At 43.3% G+C, this 16,878-nt stretch overlaps 2 protein-coding genes across 3 annotated transcripts in view; one reads left to right on the top strand and one right to left on the bottom strand.

Moving 5' to 3' along the window:
* rabl2 (RAB, member of RAS oncogene family-like 2) lies at positions 1–3,068 on the top strand. Its single transcript, XM_085913335.1, has 8 exons — positions 1–653; positions 721–750; positions 1,144–1,223; positions 1,299–1,378; positions 1,487–1,598; positions 1,684–1,781; positions 1,875–1,958; positions 2,093–3,068. Exons 1-8 carry the CDS (start codon positions 541–543, stop codon positions 2,174–2,176), a joined length of 681 nt encoding a protein of 226 aa, XP_085769461.1. The 5' UTR covers positions 1–540; the 3' UTR covers positions 2,177–3,068.
* Positions 2,724–16,878, bottom strand: part of shank3a (SH3 and multiple ankyrin repeat domains 3a) — a 122,815-nt gene continuing 108,660 nt past the window's right edge. The window contains exons 22-24 of one of the 2 annotated variants that reach the window (XM_085913334.1): positions 15,804–16,330; positions 13,395–15,493; positions 2,724–8,861 (exon numbers count right to left, since the gene is read on the bottom strand). In XM_085913334.1, the coding sequence (XP_085769460.1) occupies positions 8,309–8,861; positions 13,395–15,493; positions 15,804–16,330 (3,179 nt within the window). In that variant the 3' untranslated portion in view covers positions 2,724–8,308. The remainder of the gene's footprint in view (positions 8,862–13,394; positions 15,494–15,803; positions 16,331–16,878) is intronic. The other variant, XM_085913332.1, reaches the window with a different exon arrangement.

Raw genomic sequence — 16,878 nt, 5'->3', positions numbered from 1 at the left:
GACATTCTATCAGGCACTAGCACAGACTCCCAAATCAAAGGCGGAGGGGTCCTTTAGGCGTCCCCGTTGCGTAGAAACACAAACCGCCGCCAGCACGGATTTGTAAATTTACGAACGGAAAGGTAATAGACGTGTGGCATTTTCACATCGACTACTTTACAAAATCAAAATATAGATATATACATGATAAATAGTGGCGACGTGGTAGTAAAACGTAACTCAATATCCACGGTAGCTGAATTCGGTTACTCGGGGCCAGCCAGTTAGCAAGTCAAACTGCACAAAATCCGTTCGATCTATTAAAAAAGGTGTCCTCAGATGCCGTCGTTATCAGATTTCATTTGAGCTCAAGACTAACTTGACTAACAAGTCAAATGTACACAGGCGAAATATAACGCCGCCCGCTCAGTCTTTGCTAACCAGTCGGTGGACAGGGTGAGCCACTACTCTTTGTTAGCTTGGGAAGTTATTTCGCAATGTCGAAATCGTCTTAAATTGAAGTGGAGGTAAAAGCACACACAAGGAGGAGGAGGAGAGGAAATGGCTGCTGACGATGATGACAACAACATTCCCGAGCTGGACCAAAAGAAGTACGACGCGGACGAACAAGTGAAGATCATCTGTCTGGGCGACAGTGCAGTCGGCAAATCCAAGTATGTTGTCAGAAAAACAAACACAAATGTGTCATTGTGAACTTGTTGCTCTGAAATATTTCTTCAGGCTGATGGAGAGATTTCTTCTGGACGAATAGTATCCTTCATGGGTAGCAAGGACAGCAGTATTGGATTACCAACTCATTACATTGCCTTGTGATATATACCATAAGCATTTCCTGTAGCTATAATTGCCACAGCACATTAGGAAATGGCCAAGACCACTTACATAACTATATTGTTAGCCAATTAGCATAATATCCTCGTTATTTTGGATGTTTTAGAGAAGAAGAGAAGAAACAAACAAAGAGCTCCCATTGCCTCAATTTAGCCTTTGCAATCTATAGTTAAGTGTAAATTTTCTGTCCTATGCAGTGTAGTCCACATTTTCCACTTTGCTTTACATGGGCCACTTCCCTCCAAAAACGAGCCAAGCTGATTTGGTCCCATTCAGTTGGGAAAAGCGGCAATTCCTTAATTCCTCCTTCAGTCGTCCTCAACAGTTGTCAACGTACGCGTTGACACTCTACAAGCACACAGCCACTCTGGCCAACAGAACTGTGGCTGTGGGTACGTTGTAGCACACACACCCACACACACTTCTTGGTCTCAGCAAGTTGCAGTTAACGTTGACTTGATCAACAGATTTCTGGGATACGGCTGGCCAGGAGAGGTTTCAGAGCCTGCACCCCTCATACTTTCACAAAGCACACGCTTGCATCATGGTAAGACATGCAATCATCGTAGTTGGAGAGCAATATTACTTAAAACATGACCTGCACACCTGGGCTGGATTTGCACCCTAAACTCTCTTCTCTTGTTTCGCACGTAAGGTTTTTGACGTCCAGAGGAAGATCACTTACAAGAACCTGGCCAGCTGGTACAAGGAGCTGAGAGAGTACAGACCCGAAATCCCCTGCTGTGTGGTTGCCAACAAGATCGACGGTGGGTCTCCATTGTTTTCCAGCTCCGCGTAACTAACAATGACAATGGCAGCTTGATGACCTCACCGGTACGTTTCCATCTGCAGCTGACATGAAGGTGACCCAGCGAAGTTTCAACTTTGCCAAAAAGAAAGGACTCCCTTTTTACTTTGTATCTGCTGCCGATGGCACTAACGTCGTTAAGGTATGAGGTTTTGTCTTTTTTAATGCAGGTGAATGTGGTCCCATGTGCTTTTTCCCAACTGGCTGTAGTCCGATTTCTAACTTGTCCCGACAGATGTTCCGGGAGATGATCAAGCGAGCCGTGGAATACAAGCAAAACCCTAGCGACTTCATGGATGAAGTCATGCAAGAACTGGAGGCAAGTTGATGCTTTCCACTGGTGCTAGTATGAAGCCAACATCTTAACTGTCTTAATAAGAAAAGAAAAAAAAACATCCATAAAGAATGATTTACTTGTATTTCAACACAATGATGATATTTTATCTTTTGTAGAAGTTTGAGCTTGAGAAGAATGAAGTGCATTCAAATGCGGAGGGCGGTGACGTCAATAGGGAGGAGAGCCCAGAGTTGCCCTGACCAAAGTCCTCACGTAGCCATCATCCTCTGTCCTGAAGCGGTATCACGACCTCTGCTAGACTTGCGCTTATGTATTGTTGGTAAACACGGGTCCTCGATTTACGACGTAGTTCCGTGTTTATGTCGTAACCCGCTATTGTCAGTCACTCGCCTACGCTAATGCAGCAAATACGGTGGTAACTGAGATTGCAATCTCTTGTCATGTGACTATGTATTTTTACACCTCTGTGCAAACAAGTTCATTGTGTGCCATACATCCCCTCGAAATCGCGCATGTTTGGGACCTTAGTAAACTGAGGGCCTCTTGCAATTTGTATCCAGGTTACCTGCTGGAAGAATTGAAACAGTTAAAGTCTGGATAGTGCTGTCATCCAGCTTGACATAACGTCACTGCAGTGCAACAAAATGTACTTTCTTGAGCTCTGAGCACCATATGGCTATTTCATGTTGCAAATTTGAAGCTTCAGTGTCTCCATCACCAGCTCAAGCCAATAGGCCAAGGGACAACTCATATCTCAAAGCAGCACTGTACCTGTGGCAAATACTTTATTTTCTAAATTCCCATGATATTTTCCACCCCTTAGCAACTGTACCTGTCACCATGTACCATGAACCACTTCCGCTTCCTTGTTTCTGGTGTTGTTTTGGCTACATTAGTTACAGGCTGCACAGCCTGTTTGCTAGCAGCAGCAGCAGCAGCAGCAGCCTATAAATGAAAACTCAAATGTAGTGTGTAATAAAAAAAAATCAACGACCTCTCGAGCAGCAGTTTACTCAAATCATCAACAATGTCATTTTCTTACTGGAAAACAAGGAATGTCATTTTTATTTCAACAATGTCAATAAGTTGTGTAAGTGTTGTAAATTGTGAATAAATGTACCAAGGCACTGACTTAGCAGTTCATATTTTAATTATAAATGTATTACATAATATAATAAATGTATCTCTGCGGCGGCACTATACCCTGCAACATCTCGTAACCGTCGCTGCCTCAATTCGCTTGTATGTCCACTTATTGGTTTTATTGTTGCATTGGGGCTGAATGATGTGTTATCAACAGCGCCACGCGACAAGGCTGAGACATTGCAAGGGATCCACCATTGAAAAACTTCAGTGCAAACAAGAAAAGGGGGAAAAAAAAACCAACAACAGTGAAAAGAAAATGAAAACCCTTCCATGATAAGCTCAGTGGGTTACCAGACAGGCTTTTTAAAAAGTTCACAGCGCACCTTCGCCGTGTGGATTGTGCTTTGTTGATTGAAACACGACGATAACCCCCTCACTTCCACTCATTAGCCCCAAATGATGTGTCACAACTGTGTTCTCAAAACAATTGCGTGTTCATAAACTGCAATACTTTCGCCACAAAGTCAAAATGGAAAAAACAAAGGTCAAAATTTAGAGGCTCGGACTTGTGTATACACACACACACACACACACACACACACATAGACTTTATATAAAGCCTGCCTCTGTACTTATTGTAAATGACTGACACAGTCGAGTCTTGACTGCATGTCCAGTGTGGTGGTCAAGAAGTGAGCGAGCTATCAAATGTCAAATGCATTTCTCAAGATTTTCAGGAGATGGCACCATTTTATTGAGTGTGAACAGCTCCAAAAATGCTGCAACTAGGAGAGTTCTAATGACAAATATACACTATAAAGTTGCTCTTTTTTTTTTTTTTTGGCACATTTTGCTTTTCGTATTTGTCCCATATCGGATCAACTCAAAGCGTTGGTGTCATAAAGGGCACACGGGAAGTGAAAGTGGTCAACAAAGCAGTGAAATTGATCAAATCAAAGGTGGGAATTATGTTCACAATGCACAATTGACTGTGAAGATGTTTGTTCCAAATACACACAGGCACACAATTTGGACAAAAGTCTTGAGAAGCACCTTGGAATGTTTTGGACAATTTGGGGATTAAAGTTCATAACAGAATGTTTGGATGGGTTTTCTGGACTGTCTATGTCACCAGTCTGGAGAGGCTACATTTGCTCCTGTCTTTTTTTTTTTCTTTCCCCAAAACAGAGCGTGTGGGAGCATTTTGGCCATTTACTTCTATGTTTTCTCACCGTACGGCCGTGCCATTTGTCACATTTGAATAGCTTCCATGACCGTGACAACAGCAGGTGACTTTTGGGCATTATGAATTAATGCAAGGGGGCTACAGATTCCCAAGCAGAGACAAGAAAGCCTCCATTAAGACATAGTACAAGGGGGGATTATTTCATTAATTGATACAATTTTGATACATTTTTTTTCAACATAAAACCAATGTAATTTTGTTCGCTGAGAACATTTTGTTTAGCCAATATTCAAATTTCAAATGACTGATGCCAAAAAAGTAGAACACTACTGAGAAAATGCTCAACAACTATTCCAATTGTGGCATTTTAAGCGACAATTGAAAGATCAAGTGTAAAAACAAAAAAACAAATCGCATTTGGGGAAAATCAAATCCAAGTCATTTAAAGATCCACGTACTTTTGTCCATATAGCGCACTCAATCATGTGTGCTTTTGAGCAAATGTCTCAAAGCCATATATTGTAGGTATCTCTGATGGTAATACAGTAAGGCTCTTGTGGACTCATTGTAAAGATGGATGTAAACCAGCAAGCAAACATTTACACTCTCATACAAACACATACACAACATTGTGGTTTGGAGGGTTGAGGGGAGGTGTTGGGTTGGGGGGGGGGGACCAGATGCACGCACTTGGATGATGGGTGGCTTCTATGTTAGCACCTTGTCACCTTTTATGTTTTGTGCAAATCATCCCCTAAAGTTCATAATTGAAAAGATCATAGAAAGAATAAAATCTGCTCACCTTTTTCACAGGTGGTTAATTATGCATATACTGTATGCCAAACATTCACATATATATATATATATACTGTATATATATATCTATATAGACCTATGTATAGATATTTTTTGTCTTCCAAAAATTTATAAGAAATCTATCCTATATACATTGCTTCTGATTTAAAATACATTTTTTCAATTTTTAAAATATATTTTACAAGTATCGTATGTTTAGAATGGATTGAACATGTCTTTTGTGTTTTTTTTTTTGTATCATTATGTTCCACACACTACAAAAATCTAGCCACAGTGAGAAAAGAGGGAAAAAAACAAGCAGTTCAAAGTGTGTGAGTGATGTCACAGTGAGCGCTAGCTACTCTTACATCCCACCAACGCTATTTTATTTTTATTTATTTTTTTATTCTTGAGGGGGAAAAAAAAAAGAACTTCTTTAGATATTGTTCGAGTGGGCGCACAAAAAATGAGCTCACTGTTCCTTGGTGAGATTGTAACCTTGTCTCTTTGGACAACCTGGCTCTCGTCGCTCTTCACAGTTTGCCACGGTGTTCTGCTTACTAAGTGGATAGCAGCGATACATATTGACGAGTTGCGATGCTTCAAGCCCGCCACGTTGATGATAAAGACCTTGCAGAGATATTCCCATCCCCGCAGTCTCTTGTGTTTGGCTCATTGAGCTTTGATTGGAAAAATGTGGCTGGTGTGAAGGCGCGGCATTGACCATCTCAGCGATGGAAGTTTTACTGGAGCGCGTCGAGAACGTTAGACTTTGCCACTGTTCCAAATCGCAATGGTAAAAATTGTGTCAAACACAAAAGCGTCAATAAACTTTCTTATATGAAATTTACTTGCACTGCTATAATGTTCTAATGCCAATGTAATTTTGAATCCCTTGATCAATAGCATTCTTGGTCCCTTTGATTTAGAAAATAGCGCAAACCCGTTGGTTTACGCAGTACACGCATACAAATACGGATACAATTGAGCTTCTTAAAATGCTGGTACTCAATTTAAAATGGCCGCCGTGCCTTAATTGATTTATATCTGTCAACCCTTTTCAGCGACATTGCTTCCATCATGTTACATTTCAAATCAATTGTGGTGCAAAGAGGTGACGAAGAGCACGTTGGTAATAACAATCCCATTGTGAGCACCTAAGCAAATTATTGTACCCAGTGCCCCAACCTTCCATTGCTGAGAGGTAGAAGAGCCTTTTGTTTGGATTCGCTGTCTCGTACAGCAGGATTTTTGCCTCACATTTTGGGATGCCCTTTAGTATGAAGGAAGACCGTAAGAAAGGAATATTAAGAATAAAACAAAATACATGATGCGACTCGTCATGCTACAGTTTGAGGAAAATGTGCACATAAGGGGATGGACCCCTCACAAAAAAATCATGTCCATATTAATACACGTTTTCCCTCCTTCAAATATATAGTGTATAAGTTGAAGAAATTAGTTAAACTATTGGAATAGATTCCTCTTTGTTTTCTATCATAAAAACCGTACACAGGTGCAGATTCATTTTCTCCTTTCCAAAATTGAAAGCCATCATTAGAAATATATTCATATTGTTATATAATACCGATAATAAAAAGTCTACACCCAGCCGTTCAATGCTGGATTTTTGAGATATAAAAAAAGGACACAACATTACATTATTTCAAAAACCTTTTCTACCATTAAAATTACCTGTAACCTGTACAACTCAATGGGGTAGGAGTCAAAATAAACATCTGAGATAATGTGGTTACACACATATGGAGACCTTCTTAAAGTAACTGCCGTTATGGCTGTATTCAGAATTTAACAAAACACGTCAACTTTTGAAGTGCCTTTGATTAACCGCAAATAAAGTTCCAGGACCTTCTGTATTTATTCTAACAATTCTGTTGTACAGGTTATGTCATATTAATGGTGGAAAAGTTTGAATGTATTTATCTTGGTCTGATTATTTTTATTTTTTTTTACATCAGAAAAACTTGGCATTTAATCAGGGGTGTGTAGACTGTTTATATCCACTGTACATAAGAAAGATTCCCTTTGGAAAACCCAAAAAAAATTGATTATGAAAAAAGCCACGAGTGTTGGTTAAACATTCTTCAAAAGGAATGGATAGCACAGTCTGGGTATAGCAAGGCTCCTCCTGTGGTCTGTGAAGCTGCTCCCGTTGGGGCTTTCTTCAAAAACAACAGCAGATATTCAGCAGACACGTTGTGGTACTCCATTGTGTTCGCCGCCGCCGTCGTCCATCTCTGTACAAATATTGTTGAAAGGCAACTGAGCTTTTTTTTTTCTTAATTGGAGCGAGAACTCGTTCCTCCTTTACTCGAAAACCACAAAAAGGCTTGGCCTGGTGGATGGTGGGGTAAGAGGTAGAGAGGGGAGGAGGGCAAACCATGTATCATTCATTTTTTCTGTTTTTAATTGGCAATTAGAAATCCCCAGAAGTAAAAGGTGACTCTGTAATTGTTTGTTCAGCTCATTTAGAAAAAAAAAAGGATGAATTTTCCTTACTCAATTATAACTTCTGATCAAAAACAGGAAACTCAAAATAAACCCCCCCAAAAAAACAGGACTGAATTTTATTTGAATATTTAATTGGTCAGGTTTATATAAAAATATTTTTGGGTACAGCGCAACAGTAAAGTCCTGATCACAATCATAATCTATCAAGCAAATATGCCCCTGCAAAAATTGTATGAAATGAGGAATATATGAAATAATTGAATTAAGCAAAAGCAAGGAGTGAATTGTTCCTTTTTTTTTTTTTTTAAACCTGGATTGGGTTAGTTTTGACACAACTGTATATTGTAGGAAATTTTCTTCCTGGTTTGCAGGTAATTTCACTTAAATTAAGGAATGTGTATCCATTTTATTACTTTTTGAAGGACTGTGGTTGTCTATTATGATTGTGGCAGCGCATTGCCACACTTGTCATAAAAACCTGACTGATTAAATACAAAACTCAAATTCAGTCTTTTGGTTCATTTTCAGAATTTAGATTTTTGATTTCAGCAAACAATTAAAACACTATTTTTTTTTTTTCATTTACTGTGTGAAATGAAAAAACAAATCCGTCACTCTTTCAGTTTGGATTTTTGATTGCCAATTGAAAATGACACGAGGCTTAACGTGTGGTAGAGCCCAACAACATGGAGACGTCATCTCCTCCGGGACGTGGAGGATGAAGCTTCTGGCTCCTCCTTTCAGCCAAACATCGGCGCCGCCCGGTTTAAAGAGGAGCTGTTGCCTTTCCATCCACTCAGCCGCCGTTGTGGATGTGGTCTCAGGGCTGGGGTCAGCTCTCCAGCAGCTGCTTGAGCGCCCGCTCGATGTTCATGCGGTGGCCCACCCGCGTCACGCCAAGCTCAGCGAAGTCGTCCTTGGTTAGCGCCGGCAGGTGGGAGCCCTCGATCTCGTGCTCCTGGAAGCCGGCGCGGTGCTCGCCCAGGTTGATGCTCTCCAACCAGTCGCCCACATCGTACTTGTTCCAAAGGTGCAGGGGCTTCTGGTGGAAGGGTCTGAGCGCCAGCAGCGGCGAGCCCAAACCAGGCGAGTGAGAGGGCGACGGTGATGACGAACGGGAACGAGAGCGGGCGCTGGAGCTCCGCATTACGAAGCGGACCTCCTTGGGCTCCTGCGGTAGGCTGAGGCTGGAGGATTTGAGGATGGTCGGAGGGGGCGTGGTCGGCGAGTAGCTCGAGTAGCGTGCGAGGGGGTCGCCCCGGTCGGGGGAGCCCGGGCTGGGGGTGCGTCGCATGACGGGGTAGCGGCTGCCGGGGCGGATGGTGTACGTGGTGCCATAGCTTCTCTGAGAAATGGTGTGGAGTTCACCTAGACTGCTGAAAAGTCTGAATGAGATGAGCAGAAGCAGACATAAAAGCAAAGGGGCTTGAGGTCAGGTCAGAATGGAAACAGGCTGAATTTCCACCAAGCGGTCTTGATAGCTTCATTTTTTATTATTATTTTTTTTACCCCCAAAGATATCTGAGCCTAACCTCAGTTACTCCTTCAGTGAGGTTTCAGTGATGCTTGTGCACAGTGGAGCGGGACCATTGCAAACCTCTGCTGAAGGCCTCTGCACCTTCACCGATCTTTCAAAATGCCCAAGTTATTCAGTCAGATGAAGTCTCCAAATGTGTCTGACAAAATACAGTCTTTTTTTGATTCATTACTTGTAAATACCCTCATGCTCCGTTTTTTGAAGAACTCAGAAAGAGCTTTACTCAAATCAAAACAAATTGTACCACTTGGTGCAAACTTAAACTTGGCGTCAGAAGTTGAAGTTAGTGCAAAGGTAGAGGTCAACAACTGTGACAAAATCAGAGCAATTCTTCAACGCAATCGAGTTCAGTCTTGAGCTTTAACCTGACAGAAAAAAACTGCTCACTAGGTTCGTCACACCACTTAAGACTGAGGTGAAAAATCCTGTAGGAACAAAACTGTTCAAAAAAGCGAAGATGAATCAACATAACATAGACTCTATTAGACTATCTCTATTTTTTTTCACCCTCCGTGAAAAAAGAAATACAGGTCTTGTGAATATTTTAAGGACGTATTCGTGAAAATGTGATGCATGGATTCACTCTAAATTCGCAACTGGTAAATCTGGAAATTCTTCTAATCGCAATTCTTCAAAATCTCCCCCTTTCCTGAAATGTAGAGTAGCAATGCATGTAATTAAATGTGTCATGTAACTCGAGATAATCACCATTCACCCACTCTAGCTATAAAATCTACAGGAGAGGAAAACCTCCTTTTTCAAATCTGGCCTTAATGTTACATTACCACTGATTAGCAACTATTAGGCCGTAAATTATTGTGGAAAATGGCAAGATTGGAGTTGAATAATTTGCAGTTACAGAAAATGTTCGTCTGGTTTGTTTCGAGCAGGAAGGAGCAGGGAGGACATGTGTTGATGTCATTTCTTGCATGCGTGTTGTTTGCAAAGCCTTACTCGCTGATGAAAATCATGTATCTCCTCTTTCAAACAAAAATAAAAGTAGGCTATGATTGGATGGAGAATACATCTCTTTCATTGGACAGCAACAATACGGTGAGATTCAAGGCAGGCATTCCCAACCACTATGTGATCATCAGGTGTGACGCGACATTATCCAATTACACTTTATTTTATTTTTTTTCGGCCCTGATTTCACACATGATTTCAGTGTATATACTTTTTAGGATATTTTTGTTCAGTGGTGTGCTGTGACTTTTTTGTCACATGTGTTTTGGCTAAATGAGGTTGGGAAACACTGCGACAAGAGGTGCACTTGAACCAAGACATAAAAAAAATAAAAAGAAGCTCAGACGACAAAGGGGGTTGACATGAGATGAGCTCCATGCACACTTACACAGTGGTCCTGCCCTCCTGGGCGCACAGTCAGTTCTACACCAATCAGATCAGGGCAGCAGGGGCGGAACATGCAAGGCGAGCAAAGAGAGAGCAATGGAAGAGAATGTTAGCATCACTCGCATGGGACGCAGCCCACTAAGCAGACGTGTTGATGACCTCGGGCCCTTCGCCTGCTGTCTTTGACATGCTACACGTGTTGTGAGTTGTGTGTGTGTGTGTGTGTCACAGATGTTGTGGCCAATAAACACATGTTTATAATTGTTGTTATAGTACAAGTGAGGTGTTTGATATATTTGGGTGAATTTAATTATGACTCTGTTCTTTAATCCAGCCAACAGATCATTAAGAAATCTGTTATTCCTGATGACTCCATTCAATTTGATGTTTGTATTCTTACGATTGACTCAGTGTATAGAATAAATGAATTGACATGTAAATCAGATAATACATTTGCTTAAAATCAACTTAGTTTACATGCATTTAATATTTTTTCATTCGTTTTATTCTTACACCTGATTTAGCGTTTAGTTCACTGATTTATTGTAACTAATTCAATAAAAACTAATGTGTCAGGAAAATAACTATTTCCCATTCATTATTTTTTTTAATTTAAATCCACGAGTGGTTAATTTGCTATTACTAAACAATTTAAAAACGAGAGTGCAATATTTTCTTCGAAAATAAACGTACTTTTGATTCTTTAGTATGATGTGTGCGTACGTTCGGGGAAACATGACAATGACAGCAGAGTAGGCTCGAGCACATGAGAGAGGAATGAGCACACGATTCACAATTTCAAACAACTGCACAAAGAAAAACACACTACACCCACGGGGGAAAAAACAAACATGTATCTCTTAACTCTTTTCTTGATGTTTTTGCTCTTGTTGCATTCAAGCTGAAATGTATAAAAGAAAATAAGAGATTGTTCCAAGACTTTTGAGAATGTATTTTACTTGTACATTTGACAATTTATAGCAGGACAACTACTTTGTGTAACTTCGCTTGAGTGCATTTTTTCCATTACCGTGGACAGTCAGGGACAGACGAACTGAATCGAAACATAACAAGCACCCAAAAGCATGGAGCACAGAGTGGAGGCGTGACACGGAACGGTATGTGGAAGCATGTGTGTGTTGTTTTTGAGTGGCTGAGTGATTGAGTATGGGATTGGACAGACACACGGCCAGTGAGGAGGAAGTAACGGTGCGCATGATGGTCTTTGTCACAAGTCCATCCTCTCCACTGCTGCTTCCAGCGTAATATTTGCTCTCTACACCATTCATAAAAATCTAGTCACCTGTGGGCTACGCAAATTAGCTTGACTTGAACGCACATATCAAATTGTATATACCTCAGTTTTACCAAAATACAAGAAAAAGTGTGGACAGGTGTCAAAACAATAATAACAATTTAATTTATAGTGATAACGACACCAAAAAGTATCAAATATATAATGGGAGTGAGTTATATTGCTTTACTGCTGTTTGGAGCTTTAACAATGGTTCTTTCAACAAATTGCCTTTCTCACCAAAGGTTTAATCGAGGCAACAATCGATCCCAAATCGGTATAGTATCACCATCTTTTTTGTTTTTTCTATTTATGTCGCTCGAGTGACATAATAGAGGGAGCTTGACACAGGATTTCAAACGTCAGAAGTCTTTTGGATTAAAGGTGATACATCTTTAACAACCGAGTCCCGTTCGACTTTTTCAGGTTACCATGAGCTAGATGTCTGAGAATCTTCACGGATTTATAGTAATAATGAGTTCATCCTTGATTTTGAAATGAGATGATGATGTGACAGCCTCTGAACGATTCACAGATATTCCATGTTGGTGATGAAATGATATAACCACCGGGGAACTCTCGAGTTAATTAAATAGACGCTCGACTGTGTGCCATTTCGACAAGGTCAAAATTTGATTGGTGAGTCGATGCAATGACCGTGAGAAGGCTTTTCAACAGAGACATGACACACCATTAATTCAGTCATGTTCAAATACATCTGAAGATACATCCTTGGAGGGTTTTACTGATAATAGTGTCAGCGATAAGGCAGCTTTTGCTCTTATCTTGCATTTATCAGTGACGAGCCCACAGAGCTGTCGACGTATCACACGATGTATTATTTGAACAACGACTTTGGGTGGAGCACAGGGAAAGTGTGGAAAAGGAAGGGGATCCTGCGGGTCTCAGTCTTACAAACTATCTGTGCGAGTGCATGTGTGTGTGTGTGTTTGACGAGAAGCCCTCAGGTATGCACACACACACACACACCTGAAGACCAGTTTCCTTGTTTGCATCAAGCAGACATAGTACAATACCCAACTTGTATGTGCTATAAAACGCATTTCTGTCACTATAGAAACAAGAGTGCTATTATTGCTGACTAAAGCTAAATAACTAAGTACAAAGTACTAGTTAAAAGACATAATCAAATGATGCAAACAAGGTAACCAATGTACCTTATTTCCTCATATAGCAGCCAGAGGTAGGTAACTACTCGACTGCGCTCTATTTTTACTTGATTACAACATTTCAGTCATATTTAACCACAAAATGATTCCGCTTTCGCCCAAACTCTAAGTAACAGTTACAACATGAACAGGCTTTAGTTTGTGGATGACACAATTGGCAATTAATCGAGGCACGGCGTCTGTTAGAAAGGAGGCCGCTATGTGAGGAAATACAGTACTTAACAAAAGGAAACTAATGAAGCTATAAGTGTATAAGGGAATAGTCTTCAATAGGATTAGTTGACAAGCTGGTTAGGAAACAGTAATTAAAAAAACAAAAAAAGTTTACCCTAGTGTTCTACAACCTTAGGGTTTACTCTCTCCAGTGTCCTCACATCTGCAGAAATAAAAAGCACTCTCAGGCATAGGATGATTTCCCCAACACTCAAACACACACCAACAGTAGTTGTTGGGAAAACTCCTCTGAGCAAACATTGTGTTTCACTAAGGAGTGATTGTGCTCTACTTTTGACTATGGATTCCTTGAGTTTAACCGTACTCTTACCTGGCACCTGCTACAGGAGACTTCCTCCCAGGATCGAGTGATGCTCCAAGTGGTTCCTCCCCCAATGACCGCGTGTCTTTATTTAGCTGCTGAAGTCGCGAACTGAGCTCCCCCATTACAGAGGGTTTCGCCCCTTCATCGGCACCCAGCCCTAGTCCCAGCCCACCGAGGTTGCCCAAACTCCCAATACCGAGCCCCATCCCTGGTCCGCGAGGCTCCACCGGGTCTCCCCATAGCTTGGACCGCCGCTGGAAGAGGTAGCGCGGCTTTGTGGGTGCTAGTCCGGTCACAGAGGCCGAGCCACCGGGGGGCAGCCCGGCACCTCCGGCAAGCGCCGCAGCCAGCGCTGCGGCCTGTTGCTGGGATAGCAGCTCACTGTCAGAACTCTGCTTCAGCAGAGGGTCCCTGAAGGTGACGGGGCCTTTACTGCCTCCTATGTGGGACTTGAGTCGGGGCTTCGGAGGCACTGGCGGCTTGTCGAGCACAAAAGTCTGCCCGTCGGCATAGGAAGTGTGTGTGGTGTGTGTGTCGGCTGGTTCGCCGCTTTCTGAGGAGAGCGTAGACATGCTGGAAACTGTGGAGACAGTGCTGGTGGTCTCGAGGTGGTGGTCTCTCTCCCGCTCGCTGGAGCTGCGCGTGTCAGACTCCTCCACACCCGAATCTGCTGCAGAGCCGGACTCGCTCACCGGTGGGGGCTCCGAGGGTTTTCCTGAGACAGCTGCCGCACTGAGAGTAGCGCTGGGTGGAGGCGGAAGCTGTGGTGGAGGCTGAGGCTGGGTGAGGGTTACAGTTGGGGTGATCGGGGTTGAGGGTGTTTGGGGAGTGGATGTCGGCGGGGTAGTGGGGGAAGGGATAGAAGGTTTGGTTGGGGAGAGTAAAATACCCTTTGCCTGAGCCTGTGCCAGTAGCCCGTTCGCAAACTCATCAGGTGGTGGGACATAACCGATCTTCCGCAGCTCCTCTCGTGTTTCCTCGTCGCTGGAGGACAGCATGGCGGGGGGCAACGTCACCGTGTACGGATCTGCGTCCTCCTCTGAGCTTCCCTGAACCAGAGCCTTCTCTAGAGCTGGACTGGCAGCACGCTGACTTTGAAGCTGGGGTAAAGGGACTGTGGGGCTCGGGGACTTAGTCCTTGGACTTAAAGTCTTGCTCGGCTCTTTGGATGTCGGGACACTTGTCTGTTCTAGCTCTGGACCCTCGCCACCAGCCTGGCCATTACTGGTCGCATGGACCATAATTAATCCTGCTGTTTTCTGCTGCGACGTGTCCATAATACTGATCAACATGCTCTTCTTATCTTCTAGCGTCTTGTCCTCTTTCCTCTCCTCAATCCTGGTCTCCATCTCCTGGTGGAACGGTACAATAGATGGTGACCAAGGGAGTTTGGTGGGCTGAGGGACTAACACTGAAGCTGGGGTGGATCCAAGGCCAGACCCCACTCCCTTGGAGCTTTGAGATGTAAAAGGAGAAGATGTGGGTGGCCCCTCTCCATGAGGGAACTCTTTGGTCTGAGTGTCAAGGAATATTATGCCCTGCCCCACCCGTTCCTGTTTAGTCCATGGCTCTGGGCTGCTAGTTGGGGATTGGCTCTGGGAGGTCAGTGCCCTCTCCCTTGCGGCCAGCGCAAGAGCCAGAGGGGAGTTGGGGTCCAGGGGCTTTCCTGTCAGTGGATGGATAAAGGTGGTCCCGCTAGGTGAGGGGCTCAAGGCCAAGGCAGGAGGTGGCAGCTGGCCAAGCTCTCTGGTGAGTATCCGCTCATCGATGGAATGAGACTGAGGCAGAGAGGGGATCTCCGTACCGGCGGAGGATGCCCCCTCCATCGTGCCGACGGAGAGAAAGACAGTGGATCGTCGCCGCTCCTCCAAGCGACGTTCACGGTCTTTCACTGCTCCGGCTATGGCGGCGGCAAAGGGGCCCTTACCCTGAAACATGGCTTCACCCTGGGCCCGTAAACGCTCCCGCTCAGCCATCAGCTGCTGCTGGTAGTAGTCTGCACGGCTGGTGCGCGTGTGGCCGTGCGGGGGTTGTCCTGAGGGTGAGCTCTCCCGGGAGTGGGCAGCTGCTAAGACCAAATTGCCTTTTTCTTGTGCATCTTCTACCTAGAATAACAGATATACAGTATATCTTTTTTTACAGCCAGTTATTTACATTACAAGAGTTCCTTTCCTATGGCTGCAACCTCACCTTGCTACAGTTATAATTACGGTACATTTTTGCACGAGACACACACAAAAAAAAGACAGTCGAGATATCACTGCATACAGCTTTCAAAGTCATAATCACATCATCTCTGAGTGGGAACTAAACCCACAAAATCTGCATGAAAGTCTGTCTGGCAAGAGATCTATTATGAAAAAAAGTGAGAGTTGTCATCAGTTTAACTCGTAGAGAAATATAAATACCACATACCTGTAATTGCTTGACCAGGGGGCTCTTCTTCCTCTGAGGCTTGGTAGGTGTGTATAGTCCAATACTAAATTGGCCCACATTGGCGTAGGGGTTGTCGATAATCCGCCCCTTCCGTTTTATTCGCTCGGGTGGAGTGCCAGCAGAAGGTCGGGGGATTTCTGTAGGCTCCACGGGTAAATGTGAAGAGTCCTGGAGGATGATCATGGAGCGGGCTTTCTTCTGTCTCTCCATCTGCGCGGCCTGACGATGAGCAGCCTCGTAGGGCAGGTCTAGGGAGGAGGGCTTAAAGCTGGAGTGTCCCCCGGATTCGTGACCCTGACTCTGAGTCCGCGACGGAGGCGGCGGTGGGCAGAAAGCCGGGGGAGGTCCTGTGTCCAGGTAATAGGGAGGCGGAGGAGGTGCTGTTTGTGGGGGAGGTGGGATGGGATGAGGCTGCGGGTGGTCTCGGAGGCTGTCTGTCATGGAGGAACTGCGGGGGAAGTGGTTCTCATCTTCCAGGGAAGATAGCCGAGCCTCTTCAGTGGCACCTGCAGGGCACGCCACATTTAAGGATGATGATTACAGTAAACAGGTCTTTTGCTAAAACGACCTAGCAGGTCCATGGCTACTTCACACTTTAATCCTCTTAGGTGTGAAACTATCACCTTGCACAATCAACAGCTTATCCTTTTAACACATTTTTTTTTTAAATAAGGCCTTTAAAATCTTTGTGTGAATAATTCAACCCTTCATACATGAATTAAGTGACTCACAAAGCAAATAGTGATACTTGGAGGATTAAAACTGTATCTGGCTCCATATTTAACAATGAGCTGCAAATGAGCAGTGAAACCCCGTTTATCATAACAAAATAGTCAAGTCTACCATAAATAGGATACAACAATCTCTTTATATTTGTGGATTACATTTAAAAACAAAAACGTCCAACCAAATCACAGAATTTCATGCTTAACGTCAACATATCCTGTAAACTATTGTCAGCGCCCTCAGTATTGTTTGTGGCGTTTAGCCCTACTGTTAGAAAATTAGACGGTGTTTTACAATGAAGCTCATTGGCATAGAGGGGGATGATTTC

Source organism: Syngnathus leptorhynchus, chromosome 6, assembly GCF_054491065.1.
Source record: "Syngnathus leptorhynchus isolate UIUO chromosome 6, UIUO_Slep, whole genome shotgun sequence".
Taxonomy (NCBI): Eukaryota; Metazoa; Chordata; class Actinopteri; order Syngnathiformes; family Syngnathidae; genus Syngnathus; species Syngnathus leptorhynchus.
The sequence above is the reverse complement of the archived record's forward strand: the minus strand, read 5'-3'. Positions and strand labels throughout refer to the sequence as shown.

Bases quoted from the DNA above. Each gene is read 5' to 3' on its own strand.
- rabl2 (XM_085913335.1), top strand. From the start codon at position 541: ATGGCTGCTGACGATGATGACAACAACATTCCCGAGCTGGACCAAAAG. The intron at 751-1,143 runs GTATCCTTCATG...TTCCTCCTTCAG, and splicing joins AGATTTCTTCTGGACGAATA to TCGTCCTCAACAGTTGTCAA. The intron at 1,782-1,874 runs GTATGAGGTTTT...TTGTCCCGACAG, and splicing joins ATGGCACTAACGTCGTTAAG to ATGTTCCGGGAGATGATCAA.